Source organism: Carassius auratus, chromosome 23 (assembly GCF_003368295.1).
Source record: "Carassius auratus strain Wakin chromosome 23, ASM336829v1, whole genome shotgun sequence".
Lineage (NCBI taxonomy): Eukaryota > Metazoa > Chordata > Actinopteri > Cypriniformes > Cyprinidae > Carassius > Carassius auratus.
The window spans coordinates 12,541,204-12,563,689 of record NC_039265.1 but is presented as its reverse complement, the minus strand read 5'-3'; the positions used below and the strand labels follow the sequence as shown (position 1 = coordinate 12,563,689).

General features: G+C 41.0%; 1 protein-coding gene across 1 annotated transcript in view; it reads right to left on the bottom strand.

The window, feature by feature from the left end:
- The window catches only part of LOC113041356 (ATP-binding cassette sub-family G member 2-like), a 25,031-nt gene extending 4,823 nt beyond the window's left edge, over positions 1 to 20,208 (bottom strand). The window contains exons 1-12 of the mRNA XM_026199828.1: positions 20,059 to 20,208; positions 19,168 to 19,227; positions 18,074 to 18,188; positions 13,172 to 13,324; positions 12,801 to 12,958; positions 9,220 to 9,371; positions 9,041 to 9,142; positions 8,053 to 8,303; positions 4,348 to 4,430; positions 4,068 to 4,157; positions 990 to 1,114; positions 758 to 912 (exon numbers count right to left, since the gene is read on the bottom strand). Of these exons, the coding sequence (XP_026055613.1) occupies positions 758 to 912; positions 990 to 1,114; positions 4,068 to 4,157; positions 4,348 to 4,430; positions 8,053 to 8,303; positions 9,041 to 9,142; positions 9,220 to 9,371; positions 12,801 to 12,958; positions 13,172 to 13,324; positions 18,074 to 18,188; positions 19,168 to 19,227; positions 20,059 to 20,186 (1,572 nt within the window). The 5' untranslated portion in view covers positions 20,187 to 20,208. The remainder of the gene's footprint in view (positions 1 to 757; positions 913 to 989; positions 1,115 to 4,067; positions 4,158 to 4,347; positions 4,431 to 8,052; positions 8,304 to 9,040; positions 9,143 to 9,219; positions 9,372 to 12,800; positions 12,959 to 13,171; positions 13,325 to 18,073; positions 18,189 to 19,167; positions 19,228 to 20,058) is intronic.
- Positions 20,209 to 22,486: the final 2,278 nt, after the last annotated feature.

The following is a 22,486-nucleotide window of genomic DNA, read 5'->3' as shown; positions in this document are numbered from 1 at the left end:
CAGGTAAATGCTGTTATCGCTATTTTCCAAATGCATGGAGTAAATATTTTCATATGGCTTTCTAAAAAAGCCAGGTAGCCAGTGTTTCATATGCATTTGGCCAATCACCGTACACTTTCATGACTGGTAGTTCCTATAGAGGTGTTTTAAACCCTACTCTGAAGTACGAACCAATTAAACCCCAGGGTCACATCAATTTCAAGGGGGGCCTCAGTCAGTGAGTAAACAGCTAGAGCAGTGGGAGTCCACATGGGCTTCCCCAAATCGACTCCAAAACAGCTAGACCACCTGGGGATGGAGTCTGGGAAGCATTTTCCCAGAAGTCTCATTTGTTGTTAAAGCACATCAGGTGCACAATTGAGCTCCCCCAGAACATGAACAGCATGCATTGATTTGAGCCACGATTGACTCCAATTTAGGACATGGCAAGGATGTTGCAACAAGCTTACTACCCCTAATGGTTCATGTACCCAGCTGTCACTGTGTTGACCGTGCAGACAAGTAACGGGAGAACCAGTGAAGAGCTAGCAGCACTGCCAGTGACAATTGATATGCCACTGCAGTTGAGGTCACGTCCAGGAGCCCAAGTCGGCATGCCCATTGCATACATGTTCCCCAGCCCATCCTGGAGTAGGGCTGCACGATTAATCGAACGCATATACTTATAAATATACTTATAATAACCCTTTACCATGGTACATTCACAGCCTCATAAAATAGTGCTGGTGTGTATGTGTGTGTGTGTGTGTTTCTTTACCATCATGAACACAAATATCATGTTAATGACGATGGTAGCGATGCCCACCACCGTCTGATCAGCGGAGATGGCTAGAGTCATGGAGGTGGCTGTGTAAGACATCAGAACGATGGAGAAGAGAAAGATGAAGAACGCCTCGGCCGTTGCCTTCAGACCTGCACAGGAAACACAAACACATGAGTCTGCATGTTCCTTACCAGACAAACATGAACAATGGCAATGTGAGTCTGACCGATCATCCAGTACACGACACAGCTGAAGATGATGGACGGGATGGTGCGCAGAGTCAGGATGTCAGACAGGACCTTAGACAAGAAGTACACTGAGACTCTGTAGTATCCGCTGATGTACTCGTGCCTGAGGACATCATCAAACACTCAATCAATCAAATTACAGTCATAATGTCAACTGCACATAAAACATCACTAATCACATTCACAAGACAATCTTAACATAAAAATATTTTTATTCATATTTTCTTTCCTTATTTAAAATAAATAAGATTACTTCCAACTTGTCTTAAATTCCCAAAGGAAACATTTTCTATGATTTCAGTTGGTTATTTCAAACTGACTGTTGTAATTAAGCATTACAAAATAACACTTTACTACTACTGCTACTACATAAAAATATAATTCCAGGCCCCCTTAACCTTGGCCCTTGGAATAGCCCTAATAAACCCCCGTTACGGCATCCATGGATCACACTAATCCAATTTTACACCAACAACCAACAATTACAGTGTTTCTACACTAAAAAATACAAATACTCCCACTATCAACAAAAAAATTCTCTTTTGCATAAATTTATGTTTTCCCCAGCTATGGGACATTTGCCATGAACACTTTGAACAATTATAAAACTACAATTAAAAATATACAGTAGCTGTGGTTCTTGACATTCAGTCCTGAAGTAGATGTTCAAGTTAACCATTAAAGTTCCCCTAATATGGGAAATGAAATGTTCATATTTTGGTATTTCAAACCCCTCCTTTGCGTGACACTTGTGGTGATTGGTCAGATTGGTCTCATTTTCATGTCATTATGCCTGTAATGGCTGAAAAAGCAACGTTTGTGAGCAAAGTGCTGCTTTGTGTACAGCGTTACCAGTATTTTTACCACTCCTAAAGTGCCACCTAGTGGCAAATAATGAATTTGCATTATCATACAGACCAACACAAAATAATTTAGCATAGCCAGACCTTCAGACTGACGGCTGAAGGTCTGGAAACCATGGCAGCTTTCTTTGGCCAAGGCCCACCCATGTCAAACAACCAATCACAGTTCGTTTCATTCAGCATCACATTTCGGGGTTTGGAAATGTGACCACAATAACAGGCCAGTGTGTAAAACTCTTGGACATATTTTAAAGATTCTATGTCGTAAACTTTCTCATACTTTCCCCATCTTCTGAAAAGTATCGGTTTTAACAAGGCTTATTGGTCTGTAAAGCATGCAGTGCTGTGATTGGCCAGTTATCCAGTGTGTTGTGATTGGCCGAATACCTCAAGAGTGTGACGGAAATGTTACGTGCCTTAACATATTGTGATGCCCTGTACGACCAGAGCAATGAGACACAAACATTGAAACCCATTATAAACGTGATAGTCGTGTCCTCTTTTAGAAGGCCAAAAAAAGAAGTTTCGCTCTCTCGACGAAACTGCGTCACACACCACGGCCAGAGAACAAGAGTGACCAAAGGACCGTCCTGCGGGCTTGAGGCAGCCATGTGACGCCCCCGGGCTGGACTCTGCTTCATCCACGGTGTACAGCTCCAGGCATGACGAAGCAGAAATCGTCCTCTTTTGGAAGGCCCAAACAAAGTAGTTTTGCTTTCACAGTGAAACACAGAGGGCCCTATAATACAACCGGTGCAATGCGACACCAGGCGCAGCGCAGGTGTGTTTGCTAGTTTCAGTCCGGCACTGTTTCCATTTTCCCGTCCAGCGACAACTCGTTTAATTAGCAAATGCATTTGCACTCATTTTTGTGCCCATGGGTGTGCTGGCCTAAAAAAGAGGTGTGATCAGGCGCATTGCTGTCACATTGCTATTTTAAGGAGCTGAAAATAGACTGTGCCATAAACCAACTCAAACCTGGTCTAAAGTCTGGCACAATGTTTTTTCTTTGTTATTTAAATAGCGTGTTAGTATAGGCGGGTCCATTACGTGCGAACATGTTGCTTATTAAACACAGGGACGCACAGCAGCACACAAACATGCCAAATATTAAAAATGAAAGGATTGCAATGCATAAGAATTTTTTGTAGGCTGATTAAATATATATATACATTTATTTTATTTATTTCTTTGGCATGCCAACTGTTTACAGTATCTGTACGACATGGTAGCTGCGGCAACAACAATACTACAAAATAGAATAAAAGGTACGCCTTCTTTCTTTGCGTGATCATATGGGCAGCGTTATGCAAATCTTCCCACATAGTGATGTAGACATGTGGGGGCGTGTTAGAACAAGCCATTTTAGGGCGGCGTGGTTGACTCTTAACTTTGATAAAGAATATCTCTTTGGATTTGAGACTTTCACAGATCTTTCTCTTCACAGATCTTCTTTATACACCAAGAGCTTTTAAAACTCCAAAGAGAAAGGAAAAATTGAAAATTGAAATGCAACAGTAAAATTAATGTGACGGAAACTTGCAATAAAGTGCTGACCTTCAATGATCCAGTTCAACTATACTTATAAGCAATAAATACTCTAACATTTTTGCTCATTTTTTTAATTGCTGAGGTGTGTTGAACTTTCTTCTTTTGTGTTCTATTGTACAAACGTGAATTTACTTTCTCTTCAGCCTGAGACATATTAATTTAGCTTTTGGTGTGAAAGGACTTTTATGTTTACGAAAAAATATAACTTTTTTTTTATTAAAAACAAACAAGCAAGCCCTACCCAGTTTGAAAAAGTAACGCAAAAGTCACATATCGTATTACTTTCCATAAAAAGTAACGTAAGTAATGCAGAGTAACGCAATATTGTAATGCATTACATTTAAAAGTAACTTTCCCCAACACAGCTCCTGAAGTGTTTCCACTTTTGTGTCCCATTTGCATAAGACGTTTATCCAACAGTCTGTGGGCGTGACGTCTGCGCTTGAAACTAAATGCGAAAAGATTTTCAACATGACTTCAACGTGAAACGGCTTAAGATTCGTTTTAAAAGTGACTCGTTTCAATGATTCAATTTGTTCTTTCTTTTGAGATACAATAACTTTACACAAGGTGCATTTTTTTTTAAATGTTCTTGAACTCGTGTGTGTGTGTGTGTGTGTTTGTGTGCATGTATTTACTCACACAAACAGTTTCCTCTCTGTGATAAACAGTTCAGCTGAGGACATAGAACTGAAGCACTGATTTGTGGTGATGAAGAAGAGTGCACCCATCCTGAAATACATACTACTATTAGTGGACCTGCAAAAATTTATTATTCAGTAAATTATATTTGATAACACTACAGCTGACTACAGAGATGCAACTTCTGTTCATCAGATCTGAGCACTGAATCAATTCTAATTCAAGCATAAATTATTCATCTTACAGAAGTACTGAGTCAGATGGATGAATGTTTTCATACCTGTTCTGAATACCACTCATATTATCCTTCAATCCAAAAAATATGGTTCCAACAACGAGAGCCAGGATAATCATCACCCCGATCTAGAGGAAAACATAATCTTTATTTTAACACTTAATAAATAAATCTATATATTCTTTAAACATACTATATACAAACACACACACACACACACATTTCATTGTGACATTTAAAAAAATGTGAGTGGCAGTTAAGGGGTTAATTAAAATTTCAAAAAAAATCTTGGCCTGTATATTTGTAACATTTTGGTGTCCATTTCTTTCTACATTGGACAGAGGATTCAGACAATAAGACAAGCATTTTAAGACAATTCTCCTAAAATTTAAGATTCAAAAGATATTAGCATAAACGGAGTGCAAATCTAACTGTTGGTGGTGCTAGAGGGGTTTTGTTATACACTGAAAACTAGCTATGGTTAATTTTGAGACTGTGTGCCAAATTTCATAACTTTCCCTAAAGCAGTTCTATGGGCTGCCATGGGATGCTTCTGAAAGCTAAGGTAGCTGACTTGCTTCCTCGCTGCCTTATGAGACAATGACTTTGCAGGCAGCATTTTTGCATGAAGGGACCTTTTGAAACTGATTTCAGACATGCTTCTTCTGATGCAACGTAACAGTTTTGGTGATAACTAAATTAATATTTATTTACAATAATATTATTATATTATTAAAATCACTTGAAATAATATCAAAAGTGCAAAAAATTAGTCAGAAATATATATTTACACACAAAATCATCACCAAATGCAACTTTCAGGCGCCATCTTTATTTTTTCGCTTAACCGTCATGGAATGGAATGCACAGGATTGTGGGATATTTTTCAGATGTACCCATAGACTTCCAGAGCAGAAGTAACAGAAGAAGAAGAGGAGGAAGAGAAGGAGCACCAACGATTATACCTTTGGCGCTTGGTCATAATAATAGTATCTCAGTGATTAGGGCTGTAGTACTCGAGTCCGGTCTTGGACTCGAGTCCGGACTCGAGACATTTTTCTGTCGTCTCGGACTTGTCTCGGACTCGTTGAATTTGCACTCGGACTTGTCTCGGACTTGGCCATTGGACTCGCCAAGTCTTCTAGTTGGTCTCGACCGAGTCCAGCAAAAAAATAAAATAAAAAATTTCTCCTTCAAAACAAAACCACATTTGCATGATTTGACTGAAAACGTGTGGAAAACGCTAGGCGCGCCGCTCTCCTTATTTCCAAAGCACTCTGTAGCCTGCACTCTACGCTCGCGCTCCAGTGGCGTCTGCTGTTGCAAGGCAACCATGACCCGCTCTCCATGATGACGCAGAAGTTTCAGCAAAGAATAAATGGAATTCCAGCACTTAAAATCACTTGCAGTAGCTCTGCTAAAATATTCATTTACAAAATGGCTATCCTTGTACAACTATGATCATCTGTTTCTCCATCTTGCCTTAGCTTTCAGTATTGTTCCGGGAAAGGATGTGCATGACCAGTGGTGCACTTACTGACATGAAAAGTTTAGATGTTTCTAATTTAATTTTCTACCTGTTAGATTGTGTTTTATTTACGTCTACACCTAGATAGCCTTTTTTTTTATCAATAAACACGTATTAATGTATAGCCTTATGCAACAATTACATATGTAAATTTTAAAAACTTTATAATTATGACATTACATATTTACATTTTCATGTAACAGCCAGTATTTGTATCTGTAACAATCACAAATTTTTTCCTATCTGCATTCGGATACAACATCGTACAGTTACTTGATAAGACTGTAATGACTTTTTATATATTTTTTCGTAGTTATCACTGAACAAGTATGTCGTGTTAAGTTGAAATAATTATTAATTTCTAAAATAATATTTATCATGCAAGCAGAGAGATGTCATGACAAACGTTTAGTGATCATTTGAACACGACTGAATCAATTCAATGCACACATTTTCATTACGCAGAACACTTTGAGCGAGTCTTAATGTTAATGAACTTCACTAAACAGATGTGTGTGTTCCGCGCAAACCAGCAAAAGGTAAATATGCAAACATGTAGCACAAGTAGACAATGTATCCGTATCAAAGCTGATTATTAGCCTACTATTGAGAGAGAACTGGTTTGGTTTTTGAGAGACTGAGACGCGCAGCGCGGCTGTTTGATTGGTGAGCGCGCTATGCTTATTCCATTCATTCGTATCATGGTAGCCTAAGCTTTCAATATTTGCCTTTTAAATATATACAAATAATATAACGTGTAGCTATGATGTATTATTATAGGTAAAATTACTCTTGCAACGCTCTGATTTCTGAGAGATGCACAGAGAGGCGACAACAATGCGGTGTTTGATTTGCGATCTTTTCACTCATAAAGTTTACATTCATTCACTTCTGGCGCTGATGCCCTGGCTCACCTGTTATCTAGCAAACACCAGACTCTGTCAGCTTCAGCCGAGTATTCAGGCAGAATTATTCCTTGAGCGTTATTCGTTTTTTAAGCCTTTATCCGTGCCATTCCGAATAAGGTATTCGGCTTCAGGCACAACCCTAATTATTACATATTTTATTTTTTACATGCAACATAGATAAGGTCATATAGTAACAGCTCCACGCAATATTGTAATTCTAGAATTCACGTCGTACTTGCAAACACTGTATGCATTATGGTTAATGCATGCTGGAGTAGTCGATTGTTTCCGACAGAGCTCGACTAGTCTATGCAAGCACTCGTACAGTATGACAAAAATTTCGTTGTATTTATGTGCGCATATCCAGTAGAGCCAAACGTATCCATTCTAGCCTTGCTGCGCGCATTTGTCATATCCCGAGCTTTGTGTGTGTCTGTGCACTGTGCCAATTAGGCATAGTCATATACATTTTTGACCACAGATATAATGTCAACAAAAAATAAAGTACATAAAAATGATTTGACCTTACAGTTCCAAACTTTGTTCTTTTATCCAAGTTTAGCTCCCAGGGTCAGACTGGGGGTAAAACCAGTACTCATTACCAGGGCCCCAAAGGAAGAGAGGGCCCTTGAAAAGTATGAATCTGAAATATATATTTTTTACCTGGATATTTTCATGGGTGGGGGCCATGGGGGCCCATCAGGACTGCCTATGCATAGGGCCCAGGATCTTGTTTAACGCCCCTGTTAGCTTTAACCATAATTATACACACTTGAACCTAATCAAGCTCTTACTAGACACACTAATCTTCCAGGTGTTTTAAGGCCAGTTGGAGATAAACTTTTCAGGACATTGGCCATCCAGGATGTAGTTTGGAGACCCCTGTCCTACAGAGTTGTTACTTTGCACATGCTTTTTGATCATTACAAATAATAATGTAAAATGATTTTCTTAGAATAGGAGATATGCTTTCTCTCGCATCACAAACATTATCAGTAGTTAATATGTGGTCTTGAAGAGGACCCTTTTTTCTTTCATTTGGACTCGGTCTTGGACTCGAAAATTTTTGGACTTGGACTTGACTTGGACTCAAACCTCTTTGGACTCGGTCTTGACTCGGTCTCGACTAGTCCTGGACTTGGACTTGACTTGGACTCGACAAAGCTGGACTTGACTACAGCTCTATCAGTGATTCTAAAATAACAGTTCTGTTATGGGTAGTTGAATTATTTAAATACTATCATAAAAACTATTATTTCAGCTCAAAGGCTTTCAGCACATCTGTGAAAGCCTGATGAAGACGGTGGTGCTGACCTGGACAAATGATGTCTGTGGGTTCACCATGAGGTCCTTGAAGGTTCTTTTGAGAACCCAGTTGAACTGGTGGCAGAAGGATGTGCTGTAGGTGATGGTTCTGGATTTGGGTCGTTTGCTGTAGTCCTGTCCCTGAATAATTAGATCCAGCTCGCTTTTGGTCTGTTTGTTGCTGGTGCTGTTCTTGTATTCTTCCACCAAACGGTCCTCGATGCCCTTCAGAGATGATCTCCGCTGCTCCTCGTCCAGTTCTGACACACAGACACATTTATAATCAGTCACACAGATACACTAGTCTCAGTCACTGATGGTCTTATTAGTTAAAAATAAATAAATAAATGAATAAATAAATAAAAAAACATTTGTATTAAAGTTTAAATAAATTCTGAATATTACATGAAAAACAATTTTTAAAATGAATTTAAAGCTGAAAATAAAATAAATTCTAAATCTTATATATAAAAAGCTTAAAAAACCCTTAAAGTATTAATAAATCCTATTAAAGCAGAAATAAATTATAATGTTAATTTCAGTCTGTGAAGTTATTGTTAACTTAAATGACAAAACCTTTAAACATTATTTTTAATTCTGAAAAACAATAAGCAAATTAGAAATATTAACGGAAGAAATGTAAACAAAAAAAAATACAAATATTGCCTTGGCACCTAACTGAAATAAGTTGAAGTACTACAAATAGTAAAACTAAAATTAAAATTGAAATAAAGCCAAATACACATAATTGCATGAAAATAAAAACACATCAGTTCTTGACTTAAATAAGCTGCAAAATGGCCTTTATATAAGCCCTCTCTCCCGGGTCCTCACTGCCACACCTCGTTCTCGCTCCGAGCGTGGGAGGCAGACACACTAACAAGGAGGCTAAATGACATCACGGCTTCTCTTGAGATCAGGGAAGTGAGGTTTTACCTTCAGAGCACCTACTCACTGGCCTCTGTTACATTATACTACGGAAAGGAAATTGTTGTACCCTCATCGTCGTATAACTTGTTGAGAGCGACGGCGGTGGAGTCTCCATTGACGACATCCAGGAAGAAATCAGCAGGATTGTTAAGTGGTTCACAGATATATCCTGACACACACACACACACACACATCAGTATCAGGACCTGAGAGTCTGTTCATGTGTGTATTTGTGTTTTTTTATACCGATTTGACTGAAGTAGTCCAGGGTGTCTTGAGCCGGGCCGTGATACACCAGTCTTCCTCCCAATAGCAGTGTGAGGCTGTCGAACAGCCGGTAGATGGAGTACCGCGGCTGATGGATGGACAGGATGATGGTGCGACCGCTGTTCGCCATTCTGAACAAATTATAACATCAATGTCATATTTCACGCCCAAAAATCAAGTTTATTTATTTATTTTCCAATATAAAATAAAAATCCATATGCAAATGTATAAATAAAATATATATAAAGTAATTAGTTATTATTAAATTAAAAATAAAATGTATAAACAATTTATATAAAAAAATTTAACTGAATACCTCCCTGAAGGAGGGAACAGAGATGTTCTGTCAACACTGGCATTAAGGGTCTTATTTGGTAGCACAATCACATCTGATTTCTAAAAAAAATGGTCAATGAATATTGGTGAGTAGATTTTGCATGCCTAGTGACCCTGAACATACAAATATATAAAACAGAAGTACGTGTCCAGTCATTCAGGTTTGCACTTTGTCGCAAGAGGGATGTAACATCTCCACTCCCTCATTCAGGGAAACTTTTCATTCAGTTAGGTTTGATGGGACACATCAATGCCAAAAATGGGTCTGCCTTCTCCATGGGCAGCGCTTGCAAGTTCACAAACTTGTCCTAAATGGGAGCGGTGGGAACTTTGGACATGTATCTAGGCCAGGGGTCTCAGGACAATGTGAGATCAAATCGGAATTCAAGGCAGGTTTTGCTGGCCGAAAATGCCTACAAGTTCCCCAGCCTCTTGATTGAAGTGAGTGGGGTCTGGAGCGCTGTCTTCAGAGACAATATATTAAACTTGACAAGGGAGCTATCCGCAGTTCAGGAAGGACCACTGAAGCACCTTTCACACTGCACGTCGGAACCCGGGTCGGGGACCTATTAACATTGCCGGGTTCAACCCGGGACAAGCGCTGTGTGAACAAAAGCCAGATCTAATGCTGTGTCGTAGTGATGACGCACGTTATCGCGCAACTCTTTTAACAGCTGTTTTGAAGGAAGATCAACGTCTGCGATGAAAAAATATGTGCAAACTGTAATGAAGCAGAGATCAGTTTGTTCCTCACTTTCCGCACTGACGCCGAGATCGTTCGCTTGCTTCAGTGAAAGTATAACGTGCCTAAAGTTTTCGACTCGTACATTACACGTCACGCCCTGATGTCAAGTGTCGTTACGGGATCTTTACGGGTTGTGTGTGAAAGCAGATATCCCGGGTAATAACTGGCAGTGTGAAAGTGCAAAATCTAGTGACATGGGAACGCTTGGCAGAACTCTTTACCTGTGTATTTGCCGGAATAGCAGTGTGAAAGGGGCTTGAGAGATCCCATGAAGGGACAAGGAAATGTCTACCTCCTGTCGTCTCTCAAGAACTTAATGATCAGGTCATGTTTCCAATAGTTTTCCCATAGTAAACTTGTAAACTGTGCCATTGTGATGTGCTGCAATAGCAGAAGCATAGACTTTCAAGGTGGAGGTGACCATCTCCGCTTCAGACTCTCTTGAATAAAAGAAATCACAATGATTGGGAATCTCTGTGGGTCACAGAAGAACACCACCAAAGTGAACAGATTCTTCTTCAGGACATAGGCCTGCCTGGTAAAGGGGGCTCTGGCCTAAGAGATATTGGAATTCACTGCTTGTGACAAGTTGATTAGCCATCCGTGCCCATTTAGGAGCCACACGTGGAGGTGCCAAAGATCTTGACATGGGTACCAAATTGTGCCCTGCCCCTGAAAAAAGGTAAGGAAGGACTGTTGCAATGATTCATCTGGTCTGAAAACCATGTCCAGGTAGGCCAATAAGATGCAATCATCAAGACCTGCTCCTCGTCCACCCTGTTCTTGTACAAGGTCCGTGAAGAGAGGCTTACTGGTGTAAAATGCATATTTGCATTAGTCCCGGGTCAGCTGTGTGCCAGCATATCCATGCCCATGGTACACCCAGTCAGGGAGTAAAATAGCGTGCACTGGTAGGACTCAATGGAAGCAAAAGATGTCCACCTAGGCTTTGATGAATGGACTCTAAATCAGCTGGTCCACCAGTCTCCTTTTCTCCAGGTAGGATGAGCTGTTATTAGAGCAATGGAGATCAGCAACTTGAGCTGCGTCTGACTCTAAAGGAGGAGATGGCAGGCAAGTTGTGACATGCAGCGGGAGCACTGCTCACTTTGAAAGTTGCAATGGTGGTGAGTGTGGTAAATACTCTCTCATGCAGATGTTTTGAGCAGATGTAAAAGCCACACTGGGGTGACTTCAGCGACAGGGACTGGCCCTCGGCACAGGTAGTCCAATTCCTCCAGGATGGCATATCAATATGTGCCATTGCCTGAAGGTTTGATGTGTTTCCCAGCACACTCTCAAGAGGATGGAGGAGATTCCTGGAGACAGGGATGTAGAAGGTCCTTAACCCACCAGAAGGACCGGTATCTGCTCCTTTTGCAAGGAGGAACAGAATGAGCACTGCCAGAGCCCTACAAAAGGACTTCCAACAGGCCACAGGTGTGAATGTCTCTGACCAAACAATCAGAAACACACTTCATGATGTTGGCCTGAGGACCCGACACCCTCTAGCAGTCCCTGTGCTCATTGCATTGCACCATGGAGCTCGACTGGCATTTGCCATTGAACACCAGAATTGTCAGTCCGTGCTTTTCACAGATGAGAGAAGGTACACTCTGAGCACATGTGGCAGATGTGAAAGAGTCTGGCGAAGCAATGGAGAATGTAATGCTGCCTGTAACATCGTTCAGCTTGACCGGTTTGGAGGTGGGTCAGTGATGGTCTGGGGAGGTATATCCATGGTGTGACGCACAGACCTCTACAGGCTAGACAATGACACCTTGACTGCCATTAGTTATCAGGATGAAATCCTTGGACCCACTGTCAGACCCTACGCTGGTGCAGTGGGGTCTGGGCTCCTCCTGGTGTATGATAATACCCGGCCTCATGAGGCAAGAGTACTCAAGCAGTACCAAGAGGATGAAGGAATTGATACCATTGAATAGCCCCAATGCTCGCCTGAGCTAAATCCAATAAAACACCACTGGGACATTATGTTTCAGTCCATCTGATGCCGTCAGGTTGCACCTCAGACTGTCCAGGAGCTCAGTGATGCCCTGGTCGAGATCTGGGAGGAAATAACCCAGGATACCATCCGTCATCTCATTAGGAGCATGCCCCGATGTTAACTTACAGTGTATACAAACTACTGAGTACCATTTTGAGTTGCTGCATAAAATTTGAGAGAAAAGGACTAGCCTGCTGCATTATTTTTTCACTTTGATTTTCAGGGTGTCTTTGAATTCAGCCCTCTGTAAACTGTGATCATTTTAATTTCCATCAAATGATGTTGTATCTTTTCGTTCCTAACACACAACCCAATCAATATCAGTATAGATATTCAGCTTGATATATTTCCCCATTGAGATCTGATGTTTTCAAAGTGATCCTTTGAGTTTTTTTAGCTGTGTGTGTGTTTATGAACATGTATATGAACATGTATTTCATGTGAAATACGACCGGTTTTATATAAACGCACTTCTTGAGCAGCATGAGGACAGAGTTGGCTGTACTGGCGTCCAGGCCGGTGGTCGGCTCGTCCAGGAAAAGCACCGGCGGATCAATGATCAGCTCCATGCCGATGCTTGTCCTCTTCCTCTCTCCACCTGAAACACCACGAATCAGCTGCGTGCCCACCTGTAAAACCAGCCAATCAGAGCAGCTGTAAATGTATTTATTAATTTCTTTCGTTTGTATTTTTTATCTAGCTATACATTTGAAGAGAAAAAAAAACACTCCAAATCAAAGATGAGACTGTATATTGTACACTCTTTACTGATTTTTGAGAAGGTTAAGTTTATGCTGATTGCACATGTAATAATCCAGATAAAGTTGTGTTTGGTTTGTTACCCGTGAATCAGCCACTTTGCTCAATCCCAGCTCCTGAATTAGAGTTTCAATCTTTTCATCTTTTTCTTGCTGACTGATCGACTTCGGGAGCCTTAAAGCTGCTGAGAAACGCAGATTCTCCCGAACGGTCAGTGTCCCCATGACCACGTCATCCTGAAAAAAAAATATATGCCTTTGAAATAGCTGCCATTTACCAGAATGGGTGATATAAAAAAAAATGAATAGGACACGTATAATAATACGACACATAATTATCCTGCACCATTAGGTTGTTATTCTCACAAAGTTTCCCATTTTGACACGGAGCCAAAAATGTCTTGCATTTTAGTTACTTTTATTAAGTGAAATTGTTCTTTTGGTGTGCAATGCTGTGATTCATTGGCAACTATATTTATAAGAATTTGACGTTTTAATAAAAAAATCTATTATTCAGGGTCTATAATTCTACATGTTAATAATATACCTGAAACATTAGGTGGAGCCAAGTATGTGTAAAGTGTGAAAAATAATTGTGTTATGCTATCATTGTTTCTCAACAACAAATATGCTAAGTTCCTCTTCAGGAACTCGAGCTGCGTTGAGGACGATTGGGGAACGCCCCCAGCGTGACGTCTCTGAATCATGTGTGTAATCAGTCCAATAGATGAGCGAGACGTCATAGGCGGGTGATGTCGGAGACCAGGAAGCATAAAAGCACGAGAGGCGCAGCCGGCCTCAGCCTTCTGTCTTCAGCAAGCGCTCTCTGGGTGTGTGTACTGTTCAAAGAACTTTTATGTTTGTGAGTCTTATTTAGTGTTTTTTGTCATTCCCCAAAAGTATGCCAACAGCACCCTCCAAGACCAAACACAAAATGGGCGAAGGCAAGCAACATTTCAGACTGTGTGTTCCTCCCTGTCCTCGCTACATCTCAGGTGGGGATACACACCGTTTGTTTGTTGTTTGCCTGGGAGTGGAGCATCGCAGAGCCAGCTCTCGAGAGGGTGAGCGGGCTCAGCATTTCATCTATCTTCCTCCAAGAAGGTTGATGTGGTGAACATTGCTGAGGATTCCCCCCTCAATTGCCCCAGTATGAGGAGGTTTTGTAGTTGGTTACTTGTGCTGTGGCCAAGTTAAACATCGAATGGCCTGCTGAGAAAAAGGCTGAACTGCAAAAAAGCAAACTTGATGAGCGTTTTCTGCGAACTAAGCCACCACCTCCGTGCCGAAGCCTGCCTTTTCTTCCCAATTTGCATGCAGGTGTGTGTAAATCTTGGGAAAAACCCTTCTCGGCCCAAGTCTTCATCCCAGTTTCTGATCACTACGGCAACGTAGCAGGGATGAATGAGCGCGGTTATAAGGCGATGCCCCGGGTTGAACAGATGCTCACGAGCTACCGGTCTCCCAGCGCGGCATCATCATTAAAGGGTTAGGCTGGTGCGTGTCTGCACACCATGGCGGTGTTACAGGTGAACCAAGCCGATCTGCTGAAAGATTTAGATGAGCAAGAGCACGTGAGATCAGAGGATATCACAGATCTCAGGAGGACCGCTGATTTGTCTCTCCATGCTACCAAAGATCCGGAGGCTGCCGGGTGGGGGCAGCCTCCACCGGGTACCAGCTCCTCATACAGGGTGGCACAAAAACAGAGCATCGCCTGACACTCTGGGTCGGGGGCTTCTAAGTCTAAGCTGGATCTGCGGACCGTACTTAAGGCTAAGAGGTCCTTGGCCAATAAGCCCTGACGCCACTGGCCCGGGGCTTATGAGGGCAGTCCCCTCTGTGGTGCAGCGGGTTACACCACATTACACAGTGTCCGTCTCGCCTCAGTGCCCTCAGGAGATCGTTCTGCCAACCCTGCCGGACTTACAGGGCGCAGCGGTCTCCCGTGAGCACCACGCCCAGTTACGGAAACTAATGTGTCTCAGTGGGTCCTGCACACTGTAGAAAGAGGTTACACAATTCAGTTGGGTTCTCCTCCGCCTCGATTCAATGGGGTTTCACCCACGCTGGTGGGTTCGAGTAGGCTCTGGTTATGGAACAGGAAGTGCAATCTCTCCTGAGGAAGGAAGCCATCGAGGTGGTCCCTCATCATGACAGTGAGTCCGGGTTTTACAGCCGGTACTTCATTGTTTCAAAGAAGGATGGGGGGGTTGCGTCCTATTTTAGATCTGCGTCTAGTGAACCGCTCAGTAAAGCGACTGAAGTTCAGGATGCTCAAACTCAAACAGGTCGTGTCTCTGATCAGGTCCGAGGACTGGTTTGTCACGATAGAACTAAAAGATGCATATTTCTATATCTCCATCCTTCCCCTACAGAGGAAGTTTCTGAACTATATCGACAATTGGTTGATTTTAGCTCAATCAGAGCAAATGGCGGTTCTGTATCGAGATGTCGTTCTTGCCCACATGAGAGAGCTGGGGTTTAGACTGAATGCCAAGAAAAGTGTGCTTTCTCCAGTACAGAGAGCCACTTATCTGGACACGGTGTGGTATTCGACCACGATGCAGGCACGCATGTCACCTGCTCGGATCGAGCCGATTCTCGCCGCAGTCGCAAGAGTGAGAGAAGGCCAGTCACTCACTGTCAAGCAGTTTCAAAAACTGCTGGGTCTGATGGCAGCTGCGTCCAACGTGATACCTATTGGCCTGCTGTACATGAGACCCCTGCAGTGGTGGTTCAAGACCAAGGGGTTCTCCCCGAGGGGAAACCCACTTTGCATGATCAAGGTCACGCGGCGCTACATGCCTTTGAAATATGTGGAGGGAACCTTGGTTTTTGTCTCAGGGCCCAGTGCTGGGAGCTCCTTGTCGCTGCATGATACTAGCAATGGACGCGTACACCTGTTTGCGACTCGAGGGACATCGCACTGTCCCCTCTGGTTCTCTCTGACTCATCCAACTCCACTGGGGCTGGACGCCATGGTACAGGCGTGGATTATAAAATAATGGAAAAGTAATGTAATGCATTACTTTCCATGAGAAGTAATGTAATTATTTATTTTTTTAGGGAGTAACACAATATATGCCCGATATACTTCAAACGAAATCGAAGAATGAACTGATATGACATAATTTCGAACAAAATCGAAAAGTTTCCACAAAACTATTTATGAGAACTTTTACTGTAAATAAACTACTTTTTTACATTCACTCAATTCGTTTTTGGACAAGTATTTTTACTTTACTCACTCTACATTAATTACAAAAGTAACAGTACGTTAAGCATTTTCTCAGGCTCCTATGTTTAAGTTCCATTATACAAATTAAAATGGCAACGAATAGAACCTGTTCATTGCCATGAAAGTGAAATCACTGAACCTAAACACAAGAATCTGATTAAAATTCTTATTTTAGAAGAACTTTTCAAATTGCACTTAAGGAACAGAGAAAACATTCATTAGTAGAAAGAAATAACAACGAAGCTTGGTGTCGATGACCTGGAGTTATGCCAAAAGTGACGTAGAGAAACATCCGAAACAAGTTTTCCAAAGCCATGAAAAGAATGAAAGGAAAGCATAAAGATATAAGGTAGCAATATAAGGTAGCAAGAAATAACAATGAAGCTTGGTGTCGATGACCTGGAGTTATGCAAAAAGTGACACAGAGAAACATCCGAGACAAGTTTTCCAAAGCCATGAAAAGAATGAAAGGAAAGCATAAAGATATAAGATAGCAAGTACCAAATACATATTTCAAATAAATGTTACACCATACTACTGCTGCTGCTGCTGTTTCTCTTTCAATAAGCAAAGGGTATACAATAAATGAAATGTCAAATGAACATACAATAATAAACTTTTGTTTTTATCAAATATAAATCATGACACCAAATAAAATATAAAAAGGTGTAACAATTTACCCATATATATATATATATATATATATATATATATATATATATATATATATGCATAAATGCACATCATGGTAAAGTTTTACATGCAATGACACATTCGCACTTCCCATAAAGGACTGATTTTGGGTCTTTTGTATTGCAAACATTATACTTGACTCTGAACTACAGGTAAACATTATTCTTTTGTCTATAATATTCTGATCATCGATGCCCATTTCACACCTAGATTGCCTACACTGCAACATGATTTCATCATTGGTGTGTTTAGGGGATAATTTTATGTTTAAATTAAACTACACCCCGCCTCCAGCAGTGAGGGGGTGTCGGAATGTTTGGAAACAGTTTACCGCCTTTTTCAGCTTCTTTTTGCCCCCAAACGAAGAACGAAAACTAACTTCGTTTGAAGTATACCAAGGCCTTTAGATGCTTCTGCATCTGAACTCTTCCCTTTTACCTTTTAATTTGTCATTTTTCAGTACTCTTTCCACTTCTGATCATTATCATGTGGTTAAGATCGTCATGTAGTGAAAATCTGATATGAGGAAAGCCCTTGTTTGAAACACAATGCCTGAGTTTCTGGATGTTTCATGCTTTTAAACCATGACAGACCTTTTTCTAAACGCAAAGCTTTAGTAAATACAAGGTGTCCCACAACATGCTGATGTGAGATTTGAGATAAGATTACACAATTGCTTGAGGAATTCAAAGTCCTAAAGAAAAAATCCAGTAGTAGTTTAGGCGAACGCACTGTATTAAACTCTATTTATGGAAAGAAAACAAACTAAACTGCTGAATGGTTTTAGTCCAGCTCTTCTAATCTTAGTTGGCGATCACACAATTTCCTCAGTCATGATATGTATTCTACAGAATAACAAGTTCAGCTTCCTGTTTTAACACTGATTTCAATTTTTAGAGTCAAACATGACGTCTAATGTGTAAGTTAGTGTTTGTGCTCCACTCCTAAATGTTATTTCTCACTTCATGTGTCATTGAGGAGAAAGTGCTGCTATTTCACTAACTAAACAGAAGTAAAGAAATGTAGTAACTGAGTGTGTGTGTGGTTTATACCTGCACTACGTATCCAGACAGACATTTGAAGTTTGGAGGCTGTGGAGCTCCGTCTATAAGAACCTCTCCAGAAAGACCAGCAGGATCCTTACGAGCGGCCAGAACGTCCAGAAACCTGCAGTAAAACACAAACATTTGTTTATATATACAAGTATATACAAAAAATACTTTTAAACCATTTAAACTACTTTAACTAAAAAACATAACACTGGTTACTAGGGGTGTTAATAAGGGTGTGACAAGACACTTTGTTTAGAAGACGAGATGAGACATAAGATTGGGATCAAAAGAACAAGATGAAATTAGATTTTTTTCAACGTATTCTTAAGAAAAGGACTGGAAAACAATAGTCTGGAGGTGCATTTTGTAACATCTTGTAATCAGTGGCGCCTGCGGGTGTACGGCTGTATGCACTGTGTGTACCAGGAACACTGAGAAACATTTTCCCAGCAAATATATCAGCGTTTCTTTATCTATTTGTGTCCGGTATTTCTGTCAGATGAACCAGCAGTGGCAATTATTTGGGAATTAATTATTCTTTTGAGTCAGTTCTCTCTTTTCGTTGAAATAAAATTAGATTTTATACTATAAGCGTTTCCGAATCCAATTTGCTATAGTATAACGACGGTATATAAAACGGTTGGTGCTCCCATGGTCCAAGCAGACTGTCCCTATTCTCTAAATGAGTAATGGGTGCGTTTTTGGGCATAACGTGAAATAAACCAATCAGAGTCATATCTGCCATTCCTTTTAAGAGCGGTTCTTCAAAAGGTTCTTCAAGCAATGCAATTGAAAGAACCATTCACAAAGAAGCATTCAGTCAAATGTTCTTTAAAGAAGCATGTCTTTCTTACATTTTTTGAATCTGAAGAACCTTCAGATGTTAAAGATTGTTTACAGAACCATTTAGACATAAGTGTTCTTCTATGGCATCATGAAGCACCGCTATTTTTAAGAGAGTTGAAAAACCGTAAATATACAATAAATAGTTAATTAGCAGTTTAGACTGTTTTTATTTTTTGCGTGTTTAGAGGTGCCTTCGTTCAAAAGAATTAAGACATTGATGGACAGACAGACAGACAGACGGCTCTTACGATGATTTCCCGCTCCCGGTGGGTCCTAATATGGCATTCAGTCCCGACCTCATGATACCACTAAAGAAAATAACACAGAATTTCTTCATAAATATCATTGCCACATTTTCTTCATCATCATATGAATCACATAAAACAAGATCATGCATGTACATCTTCAAGATGTCTGTAAAAGATTGCTTCATCTGGAAAAAAAAACATTGGATAAACATCTTTAAGATACATACATTTTAAATCATAAACATTTTAAAGGCATTTTCTAGATGTCTATTTGCCATCTATAATGAAACGATCGAAAGCCATATTGCAGATGAGCAAACACAAAAAAAACCGATTTCAAATAGATAGAATTTACATCATATATACCATGGTACATTTTGATTACCATAATCTATATCATATTTAAATGTTACTGTAAAATACACTTCATAGACAAAAGTATTGGCACCCCCCCTTCTAATGAACGGGATTGACTACTTTAGTGATTCTCATGAGTCCAAATCTTCATATTTAAGCATAATTATATTCTACGGAATTGTGTGCTGGTAATTTTATAGCGATAGTTTGGAAAGGACTCTTTTCTATTCTAACAAGACAATGTCTCTGTGTATATGTCAAGATTAAAAAATAAATGGTTGATTCAATCAGTGTGAAAAAACTTGATTGGACTGTAGAAACCTCTGGTGTGACTTTAATTGGTAACATCAATTTTAGTCATCATATAATCAGTGTGCTGTAATTCATAAGCTGTGTTATTTATGTGCTATTCTAAGATGCATTTTAAAAAATACCATGGTGTCTACCATTCATAAAATGCCTTACTCTTGAAAAACCATTGGACACAATTGTAATGTGATCAAACAGCATCAGATCTGACAGAACTAGACTCACTTGAGCTCGATGAGGATGTTCTTCTGCGTGACCTTCCTCTTGAACAGGAAGCCGCTCTTCATCTTCACGCTGTAGTTGATGCTGTGGAAGCTCATGGTCGCTCCTCGTCTGGGCGATAGGAAGGACATTCTGGTGGACACCGGTGTCCTGGACTGATTGTTGTTCGGATCTCCAGTCATCTGAACAGCCGTGTGTGCCATCACAACCCTGACACTCACCTGAAGCAGTGCTGACCTACAGTATGTGTTTGTTAGGTAAGGTGCGAGTGTATGACCGTGTCTAAAGTGTGTGAGGAGACAGAATGAGTGTGTGTGTGTGTGTGTTTATTTGCTTCTTTTATATGAGAAAAAAAAAAAAAAACTCAAGGCATGTCACATGCTTTACAATGACCAGCAGAGCCGGATTGACTTCTTACTGTGACATATAGGCAGGGCCAGATTAATGATGTTTATTATTAATGTCATGAAAATTATAGGCTATTTATAGCCTATTAAATATTGAGTAAAATCCAGGTAATTAGTCACTTATAACGGTAATATAAAATTTGGATTAATTAATTAGCTTTTCATTAGGGCAACTACAAAAGGAGAATTTAACAGAATAAAATAAAAATAAAATAAAATAATAATATTTTATGAATAAATAATAATAATAATAATAATAAATAATAATAAAAAATCTAATAAAACTTTAATTGCAAAAAAAAAAAAGAAAAAAAAGCAACATAATGAAATAGTAATATTGTTAAATGTATGCAAGTGTTTAAAAATATTATTTGTTTTTTCTGATATTTATCTAACCATTTATTCTAATTGCCCTTACCCCAGGAAAACTTTTATGCGGACTCTGTGGACCAGATGAGCTGAATTTTAGCACCTGTGATTCTCTTCTTGTCACAATATGCTGCCGGTAGGAACACCCTGCCGAGAATAATATAAATAGTTTTTCATCCAACACATAAGGGTATATCCAACATGGAGAAGGAAGACACACTTACATAACTTGTAACTGGTAGACCTGGCAAACAAGAACCGAAAAGACTAGGGACTAGGGCCAACACTGGGAGGTGCCATGGAGGAAGAATGGCCGCTGACTCCAGGGGGCGACCAACAGAATCAGAGCAGGTGAAGCCCGAGGTGGAGAGCAAAAGAGCCACGTGATGCAGAGGATCTGGGGGGCCAGGGTGGAGTCGAGGCTGAGATCCTGAGATCTGCGGCGGAACCAGAGCAACTGAGGACCAAGGTGGAGCCAAGGGGGTGAAGGAGACTGATGGAGCCGGAGGGACAGAGCGAAGCCAGAGTGGAGTCCTGAGGCGCAGGATGGTGAATACCTGACCAAGGTGGAGCTGGAGGGACGAGGGAGTCGAGGTGGAGTCTGTGCCTTGGAGGCTAGAGGCGGAGGTGAGGGAGACTCGGGAGGATGGCAGTCCTATGGGGCTTGCACCGCATAGATGGTAGGCTGAAGGCAATCCGAGGGGACAGCAGTGCCAGATGACAGCAGTGGAGGAGGCAGGAGCAGGTGGGAGGGCGGGCATTTTGGAGGAGCGGCCACAAGAGGACACATTTTAGGAGCGGGCACTGGAGGATAGGGCTGCACGGTAAATTGTATGTGATATTTAATGCGCATCTCATCAGTAAATCCGGTTCTGTAATAAGCAGTAAATCTTCATTACCTGCACGCTTTCACATGGAGCAGCATTAACTACACAGAGCCTTTGTTCACTGACAAGCTGTGCAAAAACATGATCATATTTTGTGTTTGTTTTGCACAGCTTGTCAGTGAACAATAGCTCTGTGTAGTTAATGCTGCTCCATGTGAAAGCATGCAGGTAATGACGATTTACTGCTGATTATAGAACCGGATTTATTGGCAAGATGTGCATTAAATATCGCATGCAGTTCTAGGAGAGGGCACTGGAGAATCGGAAGCCCCTGGCTCAGGGCTGGATGAGGAAACCAAGGATGAATGAGGGCTGGACGGAACCGGTGGATAGAGGAGAAAGGGCAGTTCAATCTCCTGTTCTGATTCTCAGTTGATAAGATCCTCCTCTTTATTTTGATCCTTTTGGTGTTCGATAGTCCACTCACCCTCAGACTCTCTCTTGCATTGGGCACTGTAGCCGGCTCTTCCACCTGGTCTGACAGGTTGGGCTCTGGCTCTCCGTCATTGGTGGGCTCTGGTTTATGCTCCATAAGGTGGTGAGATGGTGGGCTGGGCTCTGGGTCGGGAGTGGATCTGGCAAGATCCTCCATGTTGATAGATGGCAAGTGGCGATCCATTTCTCACCAGAGTTTACTCAACAAAGGTGGAGAATTCCTCCAAAGGACCATCTTCGGATGACAGAGAGCTTGACTAGTTACCAGAAGGTCGCCGGTTCAAGTCTTGGTGCTGGCAGGAGTTGTAAGTGGGGGGAGTGGATGAACAGCGA